General features: G+C 39.3%; 2 protein-coding genes across 2 annotated transcripts; both read right to left on the bottom strand.

Annotated features, from left to right (window-relative positions):
• Positions 1-1,331: 1,331 nt before the first annotated feature.
• Positions 1,332-10,012, bottom strand: RWDD1 (RWD domain containing 1). The gene is made up of 7 exons (XM_079299035.1): positions 9,833-10,012; positions 8,120-8,185; positions 6,787-6,917; positions 5,620-5,763; positions 4,505-4,637; positions 3,312-3,374; positions 1,332-1,566 (listed from the first exon to the last, which is right to left on the bottom strand). Exons 1-7 carry the CDS (start codon positions 9,903-9,905, stop codon positions 1,454-1,456), a joined length of 723 nt encoding a protein of 240 aa, XP_079155161.1. The 5' UTR covers positions 9,906-10,012; the 3' UTR covers positions 1,332-1,453.
• Positions 10,013-11,514: 1,502 nt separating this feature from the next.
• CALHM4 (calcium homeostasis modulator family member 4) lies at positions 11,515-14,608 on the bottom strand. Its single transcript, XM_079298816.1, has 2 exons — positions 13,875-14,608; positions 11,515-13,043 (listed from the first exon to the last, which is right to left on the bottom strand). Exons 1-2 carry the CDS (start codon positions 14,430-14,432, stop codon positions 12,639-12,641), a joined length of 963 nt encoding a protein of 320 aa, XP_079154942.1. The 5' UTR covers positions 14,433-14,608; the 3' UTR covers positions 11,515-12,638.
• Between the last annotated feature and the right edge of the window lie 5,486 nt (positions 14,609-20,094).

Here is a 20,094-nt window from a genome sequence, read left to right as displayed (position 1 = left end):
CACTTATTTCTTTGCACTAGAAATTCATTCACCTTGAATGATAAAAAGGAAAAAAAAAAAAAAGTTAAAGGAAGTCATCCTAAACAAATGTTCTTGAGCAATATGAGCAGAGAATCTTATAACCACTAAATTAAAGGCGTAGTTAAACTTCTCATCTTGAATATGGAATTTTCAAATACTAAAAATCATTAATTTATTATTCCTTTAAGCAATGTGATACTTTAGTGCAACCCTCTTCAAAGATTGAAGCTGGCACAGTTAAGGCAGTCTACAAACAGTGTTTAGAATTCAGCACAGTGTTTAATCATTGAGGTGCCTGTCTCTCTATGTGGAAAGCTGTCTTTTGACACCTTCATCCTTCTAGCACTGCAGTTTCAAACACAGCATGTTTAAACACTGCAGTTCTTGCAGTGCTTGGGCTTTTTGGAGGTGGTAAGGTAGGAGTCTAACAGCTGTTAGCTCCAGAAACAACTGAAGGATGGGCAACATCCCCAAGTTAATGTGTAGCTTTACTGCATTCTTTACTGCTAACCTTCACAGGCTGCAAACACAATGCTTCTAAAACTACACCAGTTACATTCAAACCTACAGAGCACTCTATAAACCCTGCTGCTGTCATGTGCACTCCACTCATAGTGTTTTGATACAGTCTGCTGCCAAAAGCAAACCAATCTTCATAAGGTGGATTTTGATTTTTCATAGTTCATTGATGCACACATTCAAAAAACCCAAACCCTCTCAACAGATCAACCAAACTTCAAGAGGACTTCACATTCTGATTTTTTTTCCCCTTACTGACCTGAACTTGCCATTTTGAAAATATGATTCATGACTATGGCAAAAAATGTCACTTTAATTGCATGGAAATGCTTTCCACTAGACTTTAGTAAGGCTATACAACAAAGGTGACTAGTGCTGTCTATCTACAGCTGATAAATTGGGGCACCAGAACTGACTTGGATTATTTAAAAATTCCACAGGAGGAAGAAACAAAAAAATAAATAACTGCATAGTATGTGATCCCTTTTATTCACCAAATCTGCCCATGTTTATCCCAGGTGGAAGACAGCAGAACAGCTGCTCAGCATTCAGATGCAGGTGTGTTTAGTGCTTGCTGTAACACCTTTCTGTCTCACAAGTTGCCACATTTCTTCAAAGAACAATTACAGAAGGAGGGAGGAAAAAAACTAAGAGAAAATGGAAAAACGTGTTCAAACAGATCAATGTTTCTCAAATTTTTCATTTGAAATATTAAAGTAAATTTATTTATAGTGAAAGTCATCAGAAGACCATTCTCCTGGATTTAAAATATGTTGGTTTTTTTCTTTGGAAAAAAAAAATAAGAGAAAAGAAAAACAATAAACATTACTAAAACCACAGATGCTGTGGCTTTCCTGCCTGCCCCTCTCTCCTTACATATGTCCATACTGATGACAGAATCAGTTCAAATAAGCTAATCACTATCTAAATTAACAGGATTGTAGTCAGGGTCATCCTCTTCATCATCCAACTCTAAATCATCCATTTCTTGGAATAAAGATTCATCAACCTCCACATTGTTTCCAGCTGCAAGGAATAGAAAGAGACCTTATTTTCATGCAACAAGGAAAACATAACAACAACAAAACATACACGATTTTTTCATATCAGTTTTTCAATGTAGGTAGCTGCAAACTTACTGGCTTTTTATACATCAAATAGATACTGAAAAGAAAATGCCACATTTTATCTTTTCACAGTTGAAGTTTTTTCTTTTTTTTTTTAATTTTGTATCAAAACCAAGTCAAGAGAAATGTCATGCAGAACCTCAGAATTCAATGGGAGCATGAAATTAACATTTACATTTGCCAGAAGCAGAGATTCTTTCTCCCCAGGACAGCCAACGCAGAAGCTCAGGACCTCACAGCTGGAATAACTACTACTATCCTAGTGAGACAAATGCACAAGGTTCATAAAAAATTCCTTACACTGACATACATTCATCTGCTTTCAGATTTAAATTTTACAAGCAAAGTGAAGCTTTGGCTAGTTTCACATTTTCTTCTGAAAGCAATGCTGCTCACCTGAGGATAAAACTCGAGGACTGCTATTTCATTTTTATGTATCAACAGTGACATCTTCTGGTCACTAAATAAAGTTTGTATTATTTCACTAGACCTGAAGGCACCTATCAAGATAATGGCATTATCCTCTGAAAATTAGTAGTACATGCTACTCTAACATTAAAACAGACTTAGTAATCTGTTGCATCTATGATAGAATGAGAGTAGAAATAAGAACGGGAGTTTTTAATCACCAGTAGCAACAGGATTACAAATTAATGCATTAATCCCAAATCATCTGGGCACAGAGCCCAGTCTGTTCCTCTCTTGAGGCAGCCAAATGTGCCATCAACAAACCATCTTCACTTCAGATAATTTGTAGGAAGACAAGATTAAATTATTCCCTATAAAAGAAACTAAACTTCCCCATCACTACCATTTCCAGTTTATACTCATTGACATTCATAAACTTTATTTTTAAAATTGTTGCATACAGAGAAGAATCTTGATTTTCTTCTGCCTGTGTTTTGTGATACCAGTAGATAATGCAGATATATTAAAGAACTGTCTTACCTCAAAACTCAGGTATTTTAAACTAGGATACTAAAAACCAGTACATCAAATTAAATATATATGTTATTGCGAGTATATATGCTTTTATATGCTTTATCTCCAACTGGTTTTCCAAGTTTAATATTTTTCTGGCACAGGCTTACAGAATTTTCATCTGGCACCAGGTCAGTATTTTAGGCAAAGTTAAAGGCACATCTGCAGAAACCATGAAAAAGAACTGGGTTGCACTGATGCAAATAATATTTACTTCAATCTGCAGGATGATTACTATTGGTGTTGAGGTTCAGAGAAAAGGCGACAAAAGTTCAAGACCTGTGCTTGAAATTAGGGGTTTGAAGGTTGGCTATTTGAAAAAAAAAAATAGGGTTGAGTTGGGGTTTTTGTCTGTGCTTTTCTTTTTTTGTTTTGTTTTGCTCCTAGTCCAATCATTTATATAGAAGCAATGTAAATAAGATCAACTCAAATACAAGGCTGCAAATAAATACACTTTGCCATCTTGAAAAAAGTTTGGTTTTGAGAAAAGCTAAAATCATTTCTGTTCACTCTGCAAAGGAGTACTTCTCAGGAAGTTCTTCCAATGTAAAAGTGATTCTGATATTAAGATGTTAAGTCAGAAATGTAACAAAGATTTTGCTTAGGAATTTTGACCTATTTTAAGCCACTGCCTTTCAGCTGTGGAATCAAATAGAAATTTACCTTCTTCTAAGAACTGGATGTCAGAGGTGTCTAGGTTGTGATCCATTTCAAACAGCTGTTTACCTAGAAATAAAATACAAAACAATATATAATTAAGTACAGTTCTGAAGCAACTATCAACCTGAGGCAACAATGGTCAGCATGTGATTTTAGTATTTTCAAATCAACCAATTCTAGCAGTCTTTTGTGCTTTTAACTGCTTGTTTCTATAAGCTCCCCATTCTGTTTTGTTTTTTTAATTCATCCAGGATTCCTCCACACCAACAACCTTCCTCCTCTTACATGGGAAATAGGTCACTGTAATGTTATTAAGACTTTAATAATGGGGGCAGAAAAATGTACACCCCACAGTCTTGTGTTCAGTCCTTATTGCTTTAGTCTTCATCTTGCACACCACAAGAAATCCTCTGTGGGAACTGGGAAGGAAAACAGCTGACTCCTCCACTTTTTTTTAACATATTCTCCCATTTAAAAAGCAACTTAGATCTATACAAATCACCAGCTCTTATACACACAAGCACAGCTGTGAAGGCAACATTACAGAAGAGTGAAGCCTTTCTGACTGGGAGGGACAGGAAGAAAAGCTCAGGACTCTTTCCACATAAATCATCTATCTTCCATCTACATTGCTCATGCAAGCTTCCACATACAAGACTGGTTGGTGTCCATGCTAATATTGGAATTACACTAATGACAATCCAAGAATAAGCCTGGTTTTGGCTTTGTAAAGGGAGCTTCCATAAATTACATTTGTTTAGAGGAAAACAGACACCATATACTAACTATACTTTAAAGAACAGAAAACTAGAAGCCTGATTTCTGTAATCTCAACTTTGCAGATTCCCAAATGCATACCCTTCAGAGAGGTATCAAATGTGTCCCCTTTTTATGAAAAATGTGTACAGCTTTTCAGGAAACTTCACATCATTAAAATTTTAATTTCTATCAACTTTCATCAAAACTAGCCAGAAGTGAGGAGAAAACAGAACAATGATACAGCATGACCAAAGTGGTTATGTTTTTCAGGTAATCAGGTGAAAAGTAGATCCATCAACACAGGGGAACCAGTTCAAAGCTAAGACACACAGACTATGGAGCAGGGTGCCAAGACCTATAATCTGTGTAAAAAACCACTTCCAGATGTATCAGGCTAGTACTGTTGTAGAAATTTCACAACCAGTATTAAAACATACCACTTAGCTTATTTTTGCCTGCTTGTTCTTCTTCTTTCATCTTTTTCCTTTTTATTTCTAGAAGCTCTGCATCAAACTTGGCTTTCCAATTAAGGAAATTCTCAATGGTAACAGGAGTGCCATGAAAACGTTGCTGGAAGAATAAAAAACAAGGCTGCAAACACAACTTGCAAAGCTACAGGTGAAGATAAGCATTCTCTTAAGCATTTAAATTACAACACAGAAAAACTGCTTGCTGTGAAGTATTTTGAGAAATTAATTCTAATCCTGAGAATATATAAAGAACAAATTCTTGTGATTTTTTATCATGGGACTCTTTTCTGAGAACTATACTGAGGTAGCAACTCTCATGGAAGAATCCTGCATACTCCTTTTCAACCTAGAATAAAATAGTTCACAACTCCCCACCACTATAGGTTATTTATAAGTAGGCAGCATTTCTTATCAGCCCTATAGTGCAATCTACACTGAAATATTTCCCACTGAAATACATTAATCCTTTTATATTGCTGAAACAGAGAAAAAAAATTTTTTTTTTTCAGATATTTCTTTGCCAATTTTCAGAAATACAGAACCTTCCAAGTCCCATCACTCTCCACTTATTTCTCAGGAAGTGAGTGAAGACTCATTAGTTGGACTTAGCACAGCACAATCCACGAATGGTAAAACTGTTCTACAGGAGGACAAACCAGTCTTGAAGGCTGGTCCCACTGCTTCCACCAGTCTACCAAGGAAGACAGCCTTCCTCAGACTATGGACCCCATGTGCAATGTGACATATTCTGGCCTTTTTTGCTCCCCATTCCCTCTAGCTCCCCCTTCTTACAGTAAAAAAACTGTCTACAGCAAATCTGATTTAATTTGGGAAAAGTCTGTGCCTTAGGAAGTAATGCTAGAAGGGACTGTGAACACGCAGTTAGACTCTAAAAAGACTGCTTAAGAAAAAAGGGGAAAAAAGATCACTTAAGTTCATTAAACAATCTTCCTAAGTTTCAATTAATTCATCTTTAGGATAGCTGTTCCTTTCCCACTGCAACTGAGAACTGCTCCTGCATCAAACCAATGCATTTTAAAGAAGATGAAAGTCTTTTTCATTGAAAACATTATTTTGCATACCTTCTCTTCTTCTTCTGCTTCTCTTTCTTTCTGTTTCTTCTCTTCTTCTCTTCGTGTTTTTATTTGATCCACTATTTCATTTAATTTCTCCTGTACTGCTGAGACTAGAGTGAAGATCATTACCATTCCTAAATTTTCTTCTGCCTGTAACACAAGGAAGGCAACTTCAAACAGAAGAACCTGAATGCATAAATATGTTTATAGAAAGCAGGGTGTTGTGCAAATGAAGAGGGCACAGCTGACACATTCTGCACCAGTCTCAAAAGCTAACTGTAAAATTCAAATTCAACTGGCCAGTTAACTCAATTAATTATCTCCAAATGGGTGTGCAGCAAAACACAAAGATGAATGTCTGTGTTCAGATTATTAACACATTATAGACATCTTCTGGAAGGCTTTTTCATGAATAAAACAAAACCTACAGTAGAAACACAACTAAAATTTGAATACCATAAATCATAAGAGACAAGTCACTCAGAATGTTTCTTCTTTTGGAACAGTTTATTCCTTAATTCTATTACATGCTCCTTTGAAGTGAGACAGTTTCTCAAGAAAACCAAAAAACATCAGTTGATGGAAGGAACAAAAAAAAAATGCCTATTAAACATGTCATGGCAATTTTAAGGAAGTGAAGACTTGTCAGAAATTCCTGAAACCAAAGAAGTGTTTCCTTTTTTCCTTCACAATGCACTCTCACTGATCCCAAAGGTTGATGAGCTCCATCCCCAAACAGTTATGTTATCAAAAAGAATCAAGAATAAATGTTGCATTTTTTAATATTTCCAAATGAAACTGAGGTGTGTTATTTTCACAAATACTAAGTAAACAGAAACATATATATATATGTATATATGTGTATATATATATATATATACACATACATATATATACACACACAGTTAAAATTCACCTTAAGCTAGAAGTGGAAAAGAAGGGAAGCCCTAGTACACTTCCATTTCATTGTTCTACATTATTGCACACATTGAATTAGCCCTGTATCTTTCCTCAATTATGTCATTCACCAAACTCAAACCTCAAAGTAAGCCCCTATAATATGGAACAGGTTTCAAATCAGTAGCAGATACCTTCGAAATCAACTGATTTGAGAAATTCCAGGCAAAGTGTGAAGTGGTATCAAGCTGTACCAAGACATTCCATTTTCCTTACCTGCTGCTCTAGCAGTTTTATTATGTCCATGACATCATTATCGTCAAGATTCTCCTGTGAGACAACTTCATATAGTGGAGTTTCATCAGGGTATTTTTCTCTATAGGTAAATTTAAGGGTTGTTTGGACAGCTACAAGATAAAGAAACACATATTCTTATGGTGGTAATTCTGTATAAATTTGTGTGTTTTCCTACTGCATCAACAACCTAAAAGATCAGAGAATATAAAATATTATTGCCTTTAAGGAACAGTCTTCTTACACAGATGCTAAACCAATATGGACAGATTTAAACCTAACCCAAGAGCTCAAAGAAATTAAGATGATAAAGTTTACACTTGCACAAACTATTACAACCTACTCATGTCTGAAAGGTCTTTAGGAAGACTGAAAAACCTCCTGTTGAGGTTGACAGGTACTAGAACAGCAATCTTCCTCATATTCTACACAGAGCTGTAAAACAGCAAGAGTTGTAAGAATAGAACATATTAACACTTCAGATTCTGTGTGCCTGGTTGAAGGTTGATACTATCAACCTGTGCTGGGTACCAGGGCTGACGACAAACACGCTATGTCCAGTAGAAGCTGTTAAGCAGAGAACTGCCTAAGAAAAATGCATTAACTCTGAAGCTGCCCAGAGCCAGGGTAACATGGAAACAAGGTAAAAAAAAAACCAAGTTCCTTTTTCAAATCCTCCCACAATACCAGTGAGAAGCTTTCCTTTAGCTTCAGACTCACAGTTCTTGGTAGCACAGCAGTCTCTTCAACACAGATATCAGCTCTATGCAGGACTTACTCCTTTAAAACTAAGTAAAACAGCACCACTTTATACCTTCTTTTATAGTACCCACAACAGCAGCTTTCCAACTTGCTTGGAGTAAGGCTTGCTTACAACATGCCCACACAATTGCTGGTTCTTAACAAACACACAGTGTCTTGGAACCCATAGCCTCCTGCTCTAGAACTTTTCCTTATGGGCTTCACATTCACAGCATAGACTCAACTCTCCCACGTAGCTGGCACACAGAGTTACCAGAAAAAAAATCACCTCACAACATGTCTGTAAGCCAATGCAAGGACAGTGACAACCCATACTTTTTGAAGCTATGCTACAAGCCTTTGAGATTCAGCACAAAGCAGTCCTACACTGAGAGCATAACATTCCTGCAAATTAAACAAGGACCACCCAACTCCTTGAACTATATTTGCTAAGGAATGTTTGCTGTATCAGGCCCCTACAAGGATCTAAGTGGAGGTATACATAGCTGCTGGTGAGAGAATTAGACTTAAACATACATGAGAGAAGTTTCTGAGTAAGATGTGATCAACTTACTTTCATCATTTTCCCCAGCTTCAGATGTCACAGTGATTGTGAAAGTTGTTGGATTTTCTGACAATACTGTTCAAAGGAAAAAACCAAGAGTCAGGGAGAGTCCTTAAATCAATTACTTCTTCACATCACTAAAATGGAACTTCTCAAGGACTTAAAATGAAAGTAAGCTCTTGATAGAGTGTTAAGGGCCTTTTTAACTTATTAATGTAATATTTTTCAATTAACAACTGTTTTCCATATGATGTGATGCCTGGAGTGCTCTTTGAATGAGACCTTACATCATCAAACAATACCAAAGGATTTCACTTTTTGAAAACTTTCTCTTCCGGAAGTTCCAGAAAGTGCAAAGCAAATCAAAAGACTTCTGGTAATGCACTGACTGCGTGCAGAAAGCTATCAAAGCTAATTTGCTTTACTGACTAAATGTGTCTGATGAGCATCCAGATCCAGTGCACTCTTGACCCTGGACTATATTTGCAGTATGCCCACACCTATATTTAAAACAGCTTAATGCAATAAATGTTACTGGAATGAAAATGTATGAATCAGGCCCTAGGAGACAGACAACACAACACAGCAAGAGCTGTGACCTGTGTTTCACCAGCTATAAACCTCATTGCACACTTGTGGGTTGCAGACCACATCCTCATGTAAGGACTGCTCTGCTGTTATAACCTATACCCAAATTAGTGTACATGCTCCCAAAGTATCAACTGAATTTTGTCTAATTGCTAATGTACTACTACAATCTTTCTTCCCCTCTCTTCTCTCGGGCATAAAATCATCACATGAGTGAACAATAACTCTGAATAAACATCAGAGTAGAGGCTGTTTGAAAGAAAACGACTTCCATATCAGTATCAGATATCCAGCATCCCCAGCTACCATAGATCAGTTCATACACCTTTAAATAATCCTTCACCTAAATATTTTCAGATTGAAGCAATAGGCAACTATACTAGGCAAATATTTGTGCGTTGAAGTTATTGCCAAATAAGATGCTGTGGAACTCTTGATAGAGTAGATCCCGTGCATGAAGGGAACAGAAAATGCCTCGATTTTTCCACTGTTAATATTCTTTGGACACAGAATGCCAAAAATCACGTTAGATTAGCCGGCATGGTAGACAGTCTTGATTCTTTGACGGCAAATTGAAAATCCTGAAAAACTGATGAACCAACGTATCCACAATATGAAAGTTTCAGCAATATAACACGCTGCCCCGCGGAATTAAAGCTTGCACTTTTTTCACCTGCAGTGGAGTCAGGCAGGTAGTGGCAACACGTTTACGGAGGAAACAACACCTTTAAGCATCCCAAAACATCCCGTGCCTCACGATCGCGGCAAGCTTGTTCCCGGAAAGGGCACAAAGCAGCTCGGCGATTCCCACCTAGGGCCGCATTTCTGAAAGGCTTCTCGGAAGAGCATCCTTCCAGCAGGGCACCGGGCTGCCCACGCCGGGCTGGCTGCCGTGCCACGGCGCTAAACGCGGCAGGGGCAGCACCCACGGGCCGGGCCACGGGGGCCATCACAGGCTCTGCCTTTCCCGGCCAGGGAACGCGAACCAAACCGCGGGCACGCACCGAAGCGGCGCGGCTCGGAACCGCCTCGGAACCGCCTCGGAACCGCCTCGGAACCGCCGCGGGACCGCGGCAGCCCCGGCGCGGCCTCCCCTCCTCCCCCCGCGCGCCGGCGGCGAGCGCGGCCCCGCACCCGTGAACGAGTCCGGGTAGATGGACTCCAGCGCCTCCAGCTCGTTGCGCTGCTCCTCGCTGTAGTCGGTCATCGTGGCCCGCCGCTCACGGCCATGGGCCGCCCGCACCGCGACGCCGCCGCCACCGCCGCCCGCGCCTGCGTTGTCCCGGCCGCGTCCCGGCCCTTCCTAGCATGCCTCGCGCTCGCGATAGGCGGGGACGGCGCCGCCGGGCTGGGCCGGGCTTGGCTGGGCCGGGCCTGGCTGGGCCGGGCCTCACCGACCGACGGGAGGAGGGAGGGACTGAGAGAGAGAGGCAGGGGGTCGGCGTAGCTGCCGTAGCCGGCGGGCTCACACAGAGAGCGGGTCAGTCTGGTCCCCGGCCGCCTTCCCAGCTGCGGTGCCGCTGCTCGCTCATTCCAGCCCTCGCTGCCTGGCGCTCAGCAGGGATCTGCTGGCGCTGCTCCCCTGCCCTCCGCCGGACAGGCGAGTGATGGATGGCTCACTCTTGGTTCTTCCCTTGAAAATTTACAGGGATCAGCAAAGTGAAGGGGAGTCGATCGCGATGCTCTAGCTGAATGCCATTTCTGATGCAGGTGGTGGTTCGCAGCTTGAAGTCAAACAGAGCCTGCAGGCTAAGCAGGGAACGTTCACCGTGATCTCAGGAGTCCCATCACATCGGCAGCATCACCACCATGCATGTGCAGAACAGGAGGCGCTAAAACTGGCTATACTAGGAGCTGCCATGCTTCGGGGTACCTGCCGGGATGAATTTAAGACTGTTCAGGGTTAAACATCAGCAGACCCTCATGGGTACATGGTACACAGAGTCGTTTTAAGGTGCATCATGTTTCTGGCCCCATGTCTGGCACTTTTCCCACAAATACACTTTATAAGCTCAGGGTTTCCAGAAAACTTTTACTATGGACATAGGGAGAATAATTTTCAAGTGAGCACACTGGAATTCTTAGTGGATTCTTGGGTAACAGGACTCATTTTAGCATGCACAGTTTGACTATTCAACTGTACCAACTCATAGATTTGTCCATAAGCATGAATTAATTTGAAAGCTGTGCTTTCATTTCCAATACATGACATGTTTCAAAGAGCCAAGGTGTAAAAGGAAATACACCAAATCAATTAAAACCCTACAGCTGTAGTACCATGGATTAATACATGCTAACAAGGTGAGAGCTTGTTAGTATATTGGCAGGCTGACTTCACAGTGACAATGACAGATAGTGTTTCCACTCAGTATTTTAAGTTACACACTATTATGAAAAATACAGGGTAAAGAGTAATCGGAACAAAATCAGAAACCATGAACCCTAATTTAAAAATTAGGTGAACAAGAAATAGAATTTTAGAGCTTACTCCTAACTGCAAATACTGCATCATTTTATAGTAGCACTGTAAAACAATAGAAGCAGAAAGAATTCACATGGGCTGAAGACAGCAGGTTTTTGTCATTTGGATTCAGACATCAGCATAGGGGTTTTCTATCAAAATCTTCAGATACACAAAGCAGTGTTTACTACCGGAGGTAGTTTGTTTCCTAAGGCATTCACACAAACAGTTTCGTTACATTACCTTTTATTAGGTTTGCATGGCTGGATTTTGGTGGCAGGGGCACTACGGGGGTACAGCAGTTCTGAGTCCTGCATTTTCCAGTAAAATGCATTAAATAATTAGATTTTTCCACTTCAAGCCCCTGGGGTCATTTTTTAGTAGCAGATAGCATCATATAGTATAGCATATAGCTTTGGAGCCCACTTGTACATGGCAAGGCAATACAGGAAGCATTAAAAAAAAAATATGGCATGCATTTCCCTCCCCTTAGAGTTAGAAATATCTGCACAGAGGGTTAGAAGAGGAGATGAGTAACATGCCAAACTGACTTAACACATAAACATCATTAAGCCTTGTTTCACAAAATTTTTAATCACAAAGTTTTTAATCACAGTAATATTCATGGGCCCATTATGTGTATAAATTACAGGTTTACAGAGGCAAAGCATAGACTGAGATTTTCCCCATCCTCATTTGCTATTTGTACAGTAGGCAAAACACACAAACACATTGGAGATTTTGAAGTATTTCCAAATAGGAGACTGGCCTTGCTATGTGGTCCTGCTTTCAGGCAGAAAACATTTCAAGTTAGTTTGCCATGTGTCAAGTGGTTTTTCATATAGCTGCTATGTGTTACACACCTCCATTGTGTGCCTCAGTGGGTATTTTATCAGAATTATCAGTATTGAAAGTTCTCTCATTGTATCTAAACTCAGCCTTTGATGATAAAATTTCCCCATATGTTTCCTACATGCTACTATAGCCCCAGACTTAACTAGTAGTTAACTCAGTGTAGATTACTTACACAATACAAAAAAAATAGTGGGTGAGGAGAAATAAGTCATTTCTGCTAGGTGTCAGCTAAAGAAAAGCTGGATAGCTGCCCTTGCTCTATACAGAGTGGACCAATTCATAGGATCCAATCAAGGTCTACCTCTTACACATCCTTTTAATGGAAATAAAAGCATTTGTAAATAACTTTCTCAGTATATACTTATCCTTTCAGCATAACTATTAGAAAGCAGAGAGTTGAAGCTTGAAACAGCCCACCCTAATCTAGGCATAGATCCACAGGAGTCAAAACACCATCAGTAAAGGAATCTATAAGCAGGTGCTAAAGGACTACATTAACAAGATGCACTTGCTCACATAATTTATACATCAATGTAATACTGTATCAGAAAGTTCCAGCTCAGGTCTGACAGAGAGCTGGACAGGTTCCTGCTTTTCTGCAAAGTATTGTGGGGGCTTGGATCTTCAGAGCTGTGTTATGATCCCAGGGTCTTCATCAATCCTCAGATACTTTCCACTTGCACGCTCCTTGAGTGCCCAGTCATGGAGGAGGCTGTAATCGTAGTGCTCCTCATCCACTCGTTTCAGAAAGGCCAGGCCAGAAATGGCCTGCCACTCCTTGAGAGATGGGATACGAATTTCCTTTACATTCTCACTTCCTGGGAAAAAGCCAAAGAACTTCCTTACATTCTGCATGGCATAGAGCCTGGAGTGCTGGTCTGTTGCCTCATCAAAGAGCTCCTGCTCATTGTGGACATAGCTGCTCCAGTATCTGAAATGTAGAAAGCTGAGTGGGGAGAAGCAGCTTGCCAGGCAGTAAGAAAGGAACACAGTGATGACTACCACAGCAATCAGAAGCCAGCCAGCCACCTTACAAAGAAACCCAAAAAAACCACCAAAAAAAACCCAAAAAAAAAAAAACAAAAAAACAAACAAAAAAAAAATCTGTTAGAGCTGAAAATATTCACAATGATAACCTTATGGATTCTCTGATGCTCAAAAGTTATCTTTACTTGTTTTCCTTAATAATAGTTTTAACAAGGTATAAGCCTGGAAAGCATCTGTTACCATCAAACCCAGTCCATACCTACTGGAGGCAGCCATGTAGTAAAATCACTTGTTCCTTTCAAGTTCAAGAAAATTCTGTAGTGCAGTTTTAAGAATATTGCTTTCTCAGCTATTATTGTTATAAGATAGGCCATCCAGGTCTTAGACTATATTAGCTTATAGCCTGCTTAAAAACAGTTTTCTCTGAAGTGACAACTTAATGCTTCCCCTATTGTTTACCAAGTATGCAAACTTTTAGAATTGAGTGTGATCTAAAACCCAAGATTTTACATGGGTTCACATGAAACATTCACAGCCTGGGCCTCTTAGTCACGTTTCTTCTACTTTAATGAAGAAACCTCATACCTTCCCTGGCTCTTGTACTTTCATTTATCTCACTTGATATTAGTTTTCAGGATAGCACATAAGGAAGAATATATCCTCAGATAGCAGGGAACAAATGGAACAAGCAGATACAGTTATTTATATACTAAAGTTCAGTTTCACTTAAAAGAATAAGCATCAAAACACACAGAGATTTAGCACTCAAGACAGAGGGCACTGATCTTGTTTTATCCTAATGCTTTGCTTGCTGAATTAGCTTCACCTCTCATCATCAGCTTTAGAGGCAACAGAACAACAGGAGTTACTCACTTGTGACTGGTATCTGAGGAGGAGAATCACTTCATCTCGTGCCCGCGTCAGCTCTGGAGGAACCAGCTGACTGCAGGGAAATGTAGCCAATATCCTCCTGCGCTCACTAGCAGTGACATTAGGAGCAGCTGCATAGTAAGACACAGGGACATACTCGCTCACAGCACAGATATAATACGAGCCATTTATCAGGGTGACTGCAAGCCATGTGACTGGAGCAACCAGTGCCCTCCCAGTGATGCTGCACAAGACAAAGCAGACCAGTTTGCATTTCAGCAACCAGTTTGATGAAGTCACCCTCCCAAAATGAGACCTTTTGCCCATCACCAGCCTCCAAGTCTGGTTGTTCAGGGCATAGCCAACAATGAGAAGGATCAGTGCAGGCACTCCTAGGAAAGCCAGCCCGTAGATAAGGTTCTGTCCAACATGACAGGGGCAGCTGAATGTGAAAAAAGAGAAAAGTTGCTGCCCACCAATTGTCAATATTGCAATTATCGCATTGGCAATAACAACCTCTTTGCCTTTTAGAAAAGTTAACCACTTTGGAAGGAAAGTCATTTTAGATCCTATCCTTTACCAGATTATTTTAAGTCAGCACTAGTTTTTAGTTATATTGAACTAATGGCAATGGCAGAGCAGAATAAACACCAACAGCTTGAAAAGAATATCACCAAACAACACCAAAAAACCCCTGCTAGTCTTTCTCCTCCCACTATTCTTTAGTGTCTTGTTTCCTGGCTTTAAGTAGGCTTGCAGACATCCACTGATGTGTTTTAATTGATTTAGTAATTTATCTCAGCTGTTCTGGAAAATTGAGCTTTTTAGGCTGTTGTGAGCTCTGCCAGCCTGTTGCTAATTGTCTGAAATTAACAATAAATTCCCCCTACCTTTTGGATGACATGCAGTGCTATCAAACTGATGACTAACCTGTCAGGGTTAATTGCCAAGCTGTTTGCTAATCAACAGTAATTAGCAGAAACATGGCATGAAACTAGGCAAAAAAAAAAAAACAAACCTTCCAGCTATTCTTCATGAAAGATCATCTAAACAAATCCTTGGCAAAAGAACTGATTTTTTCAAAAAATGAATGCTTCTGCTTTAAAATAAACTTACAAAATATTCTATAAGTTGCACAGTGTCTGGAATGTCAGTACTGTTTGCATTTGATGTCAGTTATGGGGCAATTCATTGTCCAAACACTGGAGTTTGAGAAGTAGTTAGCTGCTGGATCATGGGAATTTTAGTGTTTCGCCTGTAGGTGGCAAGAAGCTGGCATGTCTCCTTTCCTGACAGTGCTAAATGTTTCCTTTGGAAAGTTGGTTGGGGTTTTTTGGGTTTTGGGGGTTTTTTTGAGGGGGTGTTTGTTTGTTTGGGGTTTTTTGGTTTGTTATATATATATATATATATATAACATCTGCGAGTCACTTCACAAAAAGTCAAGCTAGCTGGTATTTATATAGTGTGCTTGTGATTAAAAGTTTTAAGATTTCCTACAAGTGTAGTCAGTCCTATTGCATGGACAGAAATAAAATTTTTTCAATTAAGCATTTCCACAGCTGTTTTCCCATATTTTGGGATATATGACCTGGGCTCTGAGCATCTCTTACAAATCAAGCTAAGGCAGGGGTCTGAAAAATTCAAAACATTTTACTCTTGATGATCTTCTTTGGATCTCACTTTATCTATGGTCATGCTATCCAGTAGTTCTATGCATTGCATAGCCTAGGCTGATCTGAATATGCAAATACTTGTGTTCAAGTACTGAAAAGCCTGGCAGTCTGTCATATAAGCATTCTTACCAAGAAAAGAAAAAAAAGTTAGCCAGAAAGTTTACAGATGTCTATCTCCAGCATGTGTGGGCTAGGTTGTGTGATATTAGGGTCTGCATAGCCTCTTCTCTCCCCTTGCAGAGAGGGTTGCTAATAATAAATTTGATCTCAAACAGCAGTTTTAGAACCCATAGTGTTTGCTTGGATGGCAGAGACACTCTCTGAGCTGTTGTCCACAGGGATGGCATGTTATACATGCCTTGCCTGTTCACTGGGCAGGACCCTGTTTCTCCAGTGCACTGTTAGGGTGGGCATCCTCTTGTCTCATCCCTAGTCACCATCTGAGGAGAAGATTCTGGCTGGTAACTGGCTCTCAAACAATGTGATGCTGTTAATTAAAAGCAGTGCAGAAACATGCTGAAACATCCAGCAGCACTTTGTCACAGCTTTTCTGGAACTTGTTAAGTTGTTTGGACAGAGTAATGGCACAATGAAATCCCAGAACTGTCTAAATATTGCCATTTTAAACCTTCATTTTCTTTCAGTAACTTTGTTTTGGTACTAGTGACATTATATTTAAAAAAAATCAGTGAAATAAACCTATCAGGCTATCACAAAATTATCTTATAAGAGTCTTGCATTATGCCTCAGCTAATTTTAAAATCTCTGATTGATTCCTTCTGAGATTTCTTTTGAAACCTGTGTCTTGTTTTGTTTTTAAGGGAGGAAGGTTCTCCCAGGCATCACTTGTTTACTCAAGAAACACATTAGATGTGAAACTGAAGTGGTATCCAACACTGAAATATTAATAGTCAGCCTAAGGCTGTTGAATGAGGTAATTTATACAATCAATGCAACAACTTTGCACTCTGCATTTTCATTCTTTGGCATTTGCTTTCATGCTCTGCCGTAAATGATCCTGCTGGGTCATCCTATTATGGAACAAATTACAGGGTAGGACCCAATTAAGAGCTTGGGTGGCACATCAAACCTTTAAGTACTTGCCTTTGCAGAGGAACCCAGGGTACTGAGGTAGACATTTAGGCTCTTTATCCAATTCCCAGGGAGAGTTAGGACTGGATGCAATCCAAAATACCACTACCTGAGGTGATAGCTGGCTGGCCTGTGAAGCAAAATTATGCTTATAGCTGACATCTGAGGCAAATTAGATCCATAAACAAACCTTAGTCATGGGTTTGCTTTTCATACTGCAGGACTCTCTCAGCTTGAACTCACTGCCAGTGACCTCACTTATGAGAAGAAGAGATTTTTATATATTTTTTAAGGAGAATCATTTGTCATTTCTTTTAAAATATAGTTATTGGAATACAGATTTCACCTTCTCATACACAGAAAATAATTTTTATTCTCCTTTTTATTTAAATAAAGCAACCATGGCAGAATAGAGAGATTGCTTTCAGCTTCCTCCTCCACCTGATCTAGTAAAATCTCTCACTCATCTTTCTTCCAAAAGCACAGTTATTATTAGTGATGAGATGTGACTATGCTGCAAAGAATCTGTGTTTTCCAGCTTTTCTGCCATAGTTCTACCAGTTGCACTTAGTTTTGCCACAGAGAGGATTTTGATATTTATTGGATCAAAAAAAGACCAGAATTTTGTTTTCTAATGGCCAGGGAAAGGTGGGGAGGAAGAGGAAAGTGATCTATTTTCCATCTGAATTTTGGAGGAGGAAACTGAATCCTGATCTCTCAGGTCCTGCATACATGTTTTCAGTCAAAAGGCCAGTGTTCTGTGGCTCCTCCACAGCTGCATTTTGAGTTCTATTTTGCATGGATGCAAGCCCACCTGTGCATTTTAGAAAGCATGGTATGAAAGTACCTGCACGACAGGTTTCCTGTGGGAGTAGAGGGGAGCTCTGCCCATGTCCTGTGATCTGCCAGGTCACAGTCTGGATGCAGGCTGCCAAGTCATTTTCACAGTCTCTTTGGCCCTTGGAGAAGTTCCTGTCCCTGTAACCAGGACAAGCACTGATGAAAAAAAATAATAAGCTTTATGTTAAGGGAGGAATAGAAGTCTGTTAATGATTTTTTTTTTAAAACTTACATATTTCACTTCAGAATTCAGCTGTGCATTATAGGCAAATTTATGAGATTTTAGGTTCCTACAGAGAGCAGAAAGGAGGCATTCATCTCAAAACACCCTCTTGAGAAAGATAACCTAACAAAGGAAGTTTCAGCAGGTCTAACTGAGAATGCTTCCCAGGCAGGGCACTACAGCAAAGTGACAGCAGCAGCCTTGCTTTATTTGGGATCATGGTCAGAGCAGCAGCCACACTGGACTTTTAGTAAAAGCACTCATGTGTGACATGAGAAACCTGTGTTCAAGTTCTTTTTTTTCACATAGCTTCAAACCCTCAACATCTACCTTCTTGTAATTTGAAAGAATTATATTTTCTGTTAGAGAAAATTTAATACAAGGTCTATCCATCTGGAAAATGGGGAGCAAATACTAATGCTATATTTTATTAATTTGGACACTCGCCTTTTGTGGTTAATGCATTCTTCTTAGAATGCATTAAAGGCTCAAATAATTTTTTCACTTTTTTAAAATTTTATTTTATTTTTTAGGTTTTTACCTCTACAGGTATCAACCTTCCCATAATAGCCAGTCCATTGCAAGAGACAGGGTGCTGGTGCACGCTTTTATTTGTGCTTTTGTGCTTCAGGATTTATTTCGTGATTTTTTTTTTTTTTTCTAATTTGATGGTAATTAAGAGAACTTGTGTAGTCTAATGCTCAAGCACTGTGAGGACTGACCTTGGGGCTGAAGGCTAAATTTCTCTCCTGCAAAACAGAAAGGGAGGTGGAGGGTGATTCTAACTTTCTCACTATTGCAATTGCCTTAGATTACTGAGAAGTATATGTTTAGGATTAAAACAGGTGCCAGATATGTGCCTACCTCTACCCTTTTCACAGGGTTGCAAGACACTCCACTAAGGACTTGTTTCCCTCACTGAAGCCATTGAATCCCCAGTTTATATGGACACACCATTTAAGCTTTGTTTTCTCAATAATGTGCAAATTTTATGAAATGTAGTACATTCCACTCAATGCATAGCAATATATGTGTGATTTTACTTTACACATGGACATGTATTTTTCAAAGGATGTTGATGTGTCCTTGCCATGCATTGCACTGTCTGGTGCACAGGGTTTCCTCATGATTATGGCATTAATAATGCAGCCTGAAGTAATTAATCCATATCTCCTGAACCGGATAAATAAAATTCTGCTCATTTATGAGTAGTCTTGAGTGCTTTGTGGTGGGTTCACTGAAGTTAAATTATGCTAAGTTGTTGTTTCCTTTCTTTTTTTTTTTTTTTTTTTTTGGTGTGATTCAGTACATTTTCTTGTGGAATATGGGATTACTCTTTCAATGTGAGGCATATTTCATGCTTGTTGCCAGTTGGAGACAATCAGAGTAACAAACCCATCTCAGACTCAATTTAGAAATGCAAGTAATGATCTAGAGAATCATAAAGTCTTTTAAAATTTGTTTAAATTTAGATATGAGAAGTACCTATATAACTATAGCACCTATAAAATGGAATAAGGTTTACAGGATCAGAAGAGCACCTGAAAAAAATATGGAAGAGGCTATTACATTGTAAAATTGTCAGTACAAGTTCATTCTGTGTAAAATGAAAGCAGTTAGGATTTTTACATTCAATTTTTACACAGAACACAGAAAAAGTTGAAAATCCTTTTATGTCTTATTTTTCATTGTTGAATTGTGTCATAACTTCAAATTACCATTTTTAAAGTAAACTAATCTTCCTTATCCCAAATGAATCACATCTGAGTGCTTTCTGTGTATCTGTAGTAGTAAATATCTGTAATTTTACTCTAGCACTGAATCTATTAGTTTAAATAAATTAATAACAGCCTGGCATTTAGAGGAGGCCATATATTTTTACTTCCTTTCCTGAGAGGACTTGGTAGGAATGTATGTGCAGGTAAATCCCATAAGGAATGACAACTACCTGATTAATTTCTAAATTCACCAGTGACCATAGTCAGAGTTCATTGCAAATCAAAACTACCACGTAGGCCAACTTTACCACAGGGGAAAACAGATTAACTAAGCCTGGATGTTCATTGCAAGAATATTAAGACATAGGAACTATAACAGGTTAAGAATGATAGAATAATCCCTAGGAACATTGTTAGTGAAAGTGCTATTTGCACAAGCTGGCAGCTGTACAGCTACAGAATTCATTCCTCTTGAGTTCTCTCAATCTGTCCTGGCAGCAGCTTTACACAAACATGGTGGTAGCAGTGCCTTAAAAGCCACACTTCCCCAGCTTAGGCAGACATTAATTCACTAGATAAAGTTGGCAGAAGACTATAGCTTCTTTAGATTGAAAACAATCAATTTTTCTTCTCTTGTACAGAAGTAGCTTGCAATTGTGTTTTAATTCTTCAGAGTG

The sequence above is a fragment of the Erithacus rubecula genome (genome assembly GCF_903797595.1).
Source record: "Erithacus rubecula genome assembly, chromosome: 2".
Classification (NCBI taxonomy): Eukaryota; Metazoa; Chordata; class Aves; order Passeriformes; family Muscicapidae; genus Erithacus; species Erithacus rubecula.
Note: the sequence above shows the minus strand (reverse complement) of the source record. Positions and strands in the feature narration are given on the sequence as shown.

What these genes read in the sequence shown, in the direction of transcription:
- RWDD1 (XM_079299035.1), bottom strand. Translation starts at nt 9,905, where the DNA reads ATGACCGACTACAGCGAGGAGCAGCGCAACGAGCTGGAGGCGCTGGAG. An exon ending in CTACCCGGACTCGTTCACGG is followed by an intron (nt 8,186 to 9,832) that starts GTGCGGGGCCGC and finishes TCCTTTGAACAG; the next exon opens with TATTGTCAGAAAATCCAACA. An exon ending in AAGCAGAAGAAGAAGAGAAG is followed by an intron (nt 4,638 to 5,619) that starts GTATGCAAAATA and finishes TTATTCTTCCAG; the next exon opens with CAACGTTTTCATGGCACTCC.
- CALHM4 (XM_079298816.1), bottom strand. Translation starts at nt 14,432, where the DNA reads ATGACTTTCCTTCCAAAGTGGTTAACTTTTCTAAAAGGCAAAGAGGTT. An exon ending in TCCTCAGATACCAGTCACAA is followed by an intron (nt 13,044 to 13,874) that starts GTGAGTAACTCC and finishes TTTCTTTGTAAG; the next exon opens with GTGGCTGGCTGGCTTCTGAT.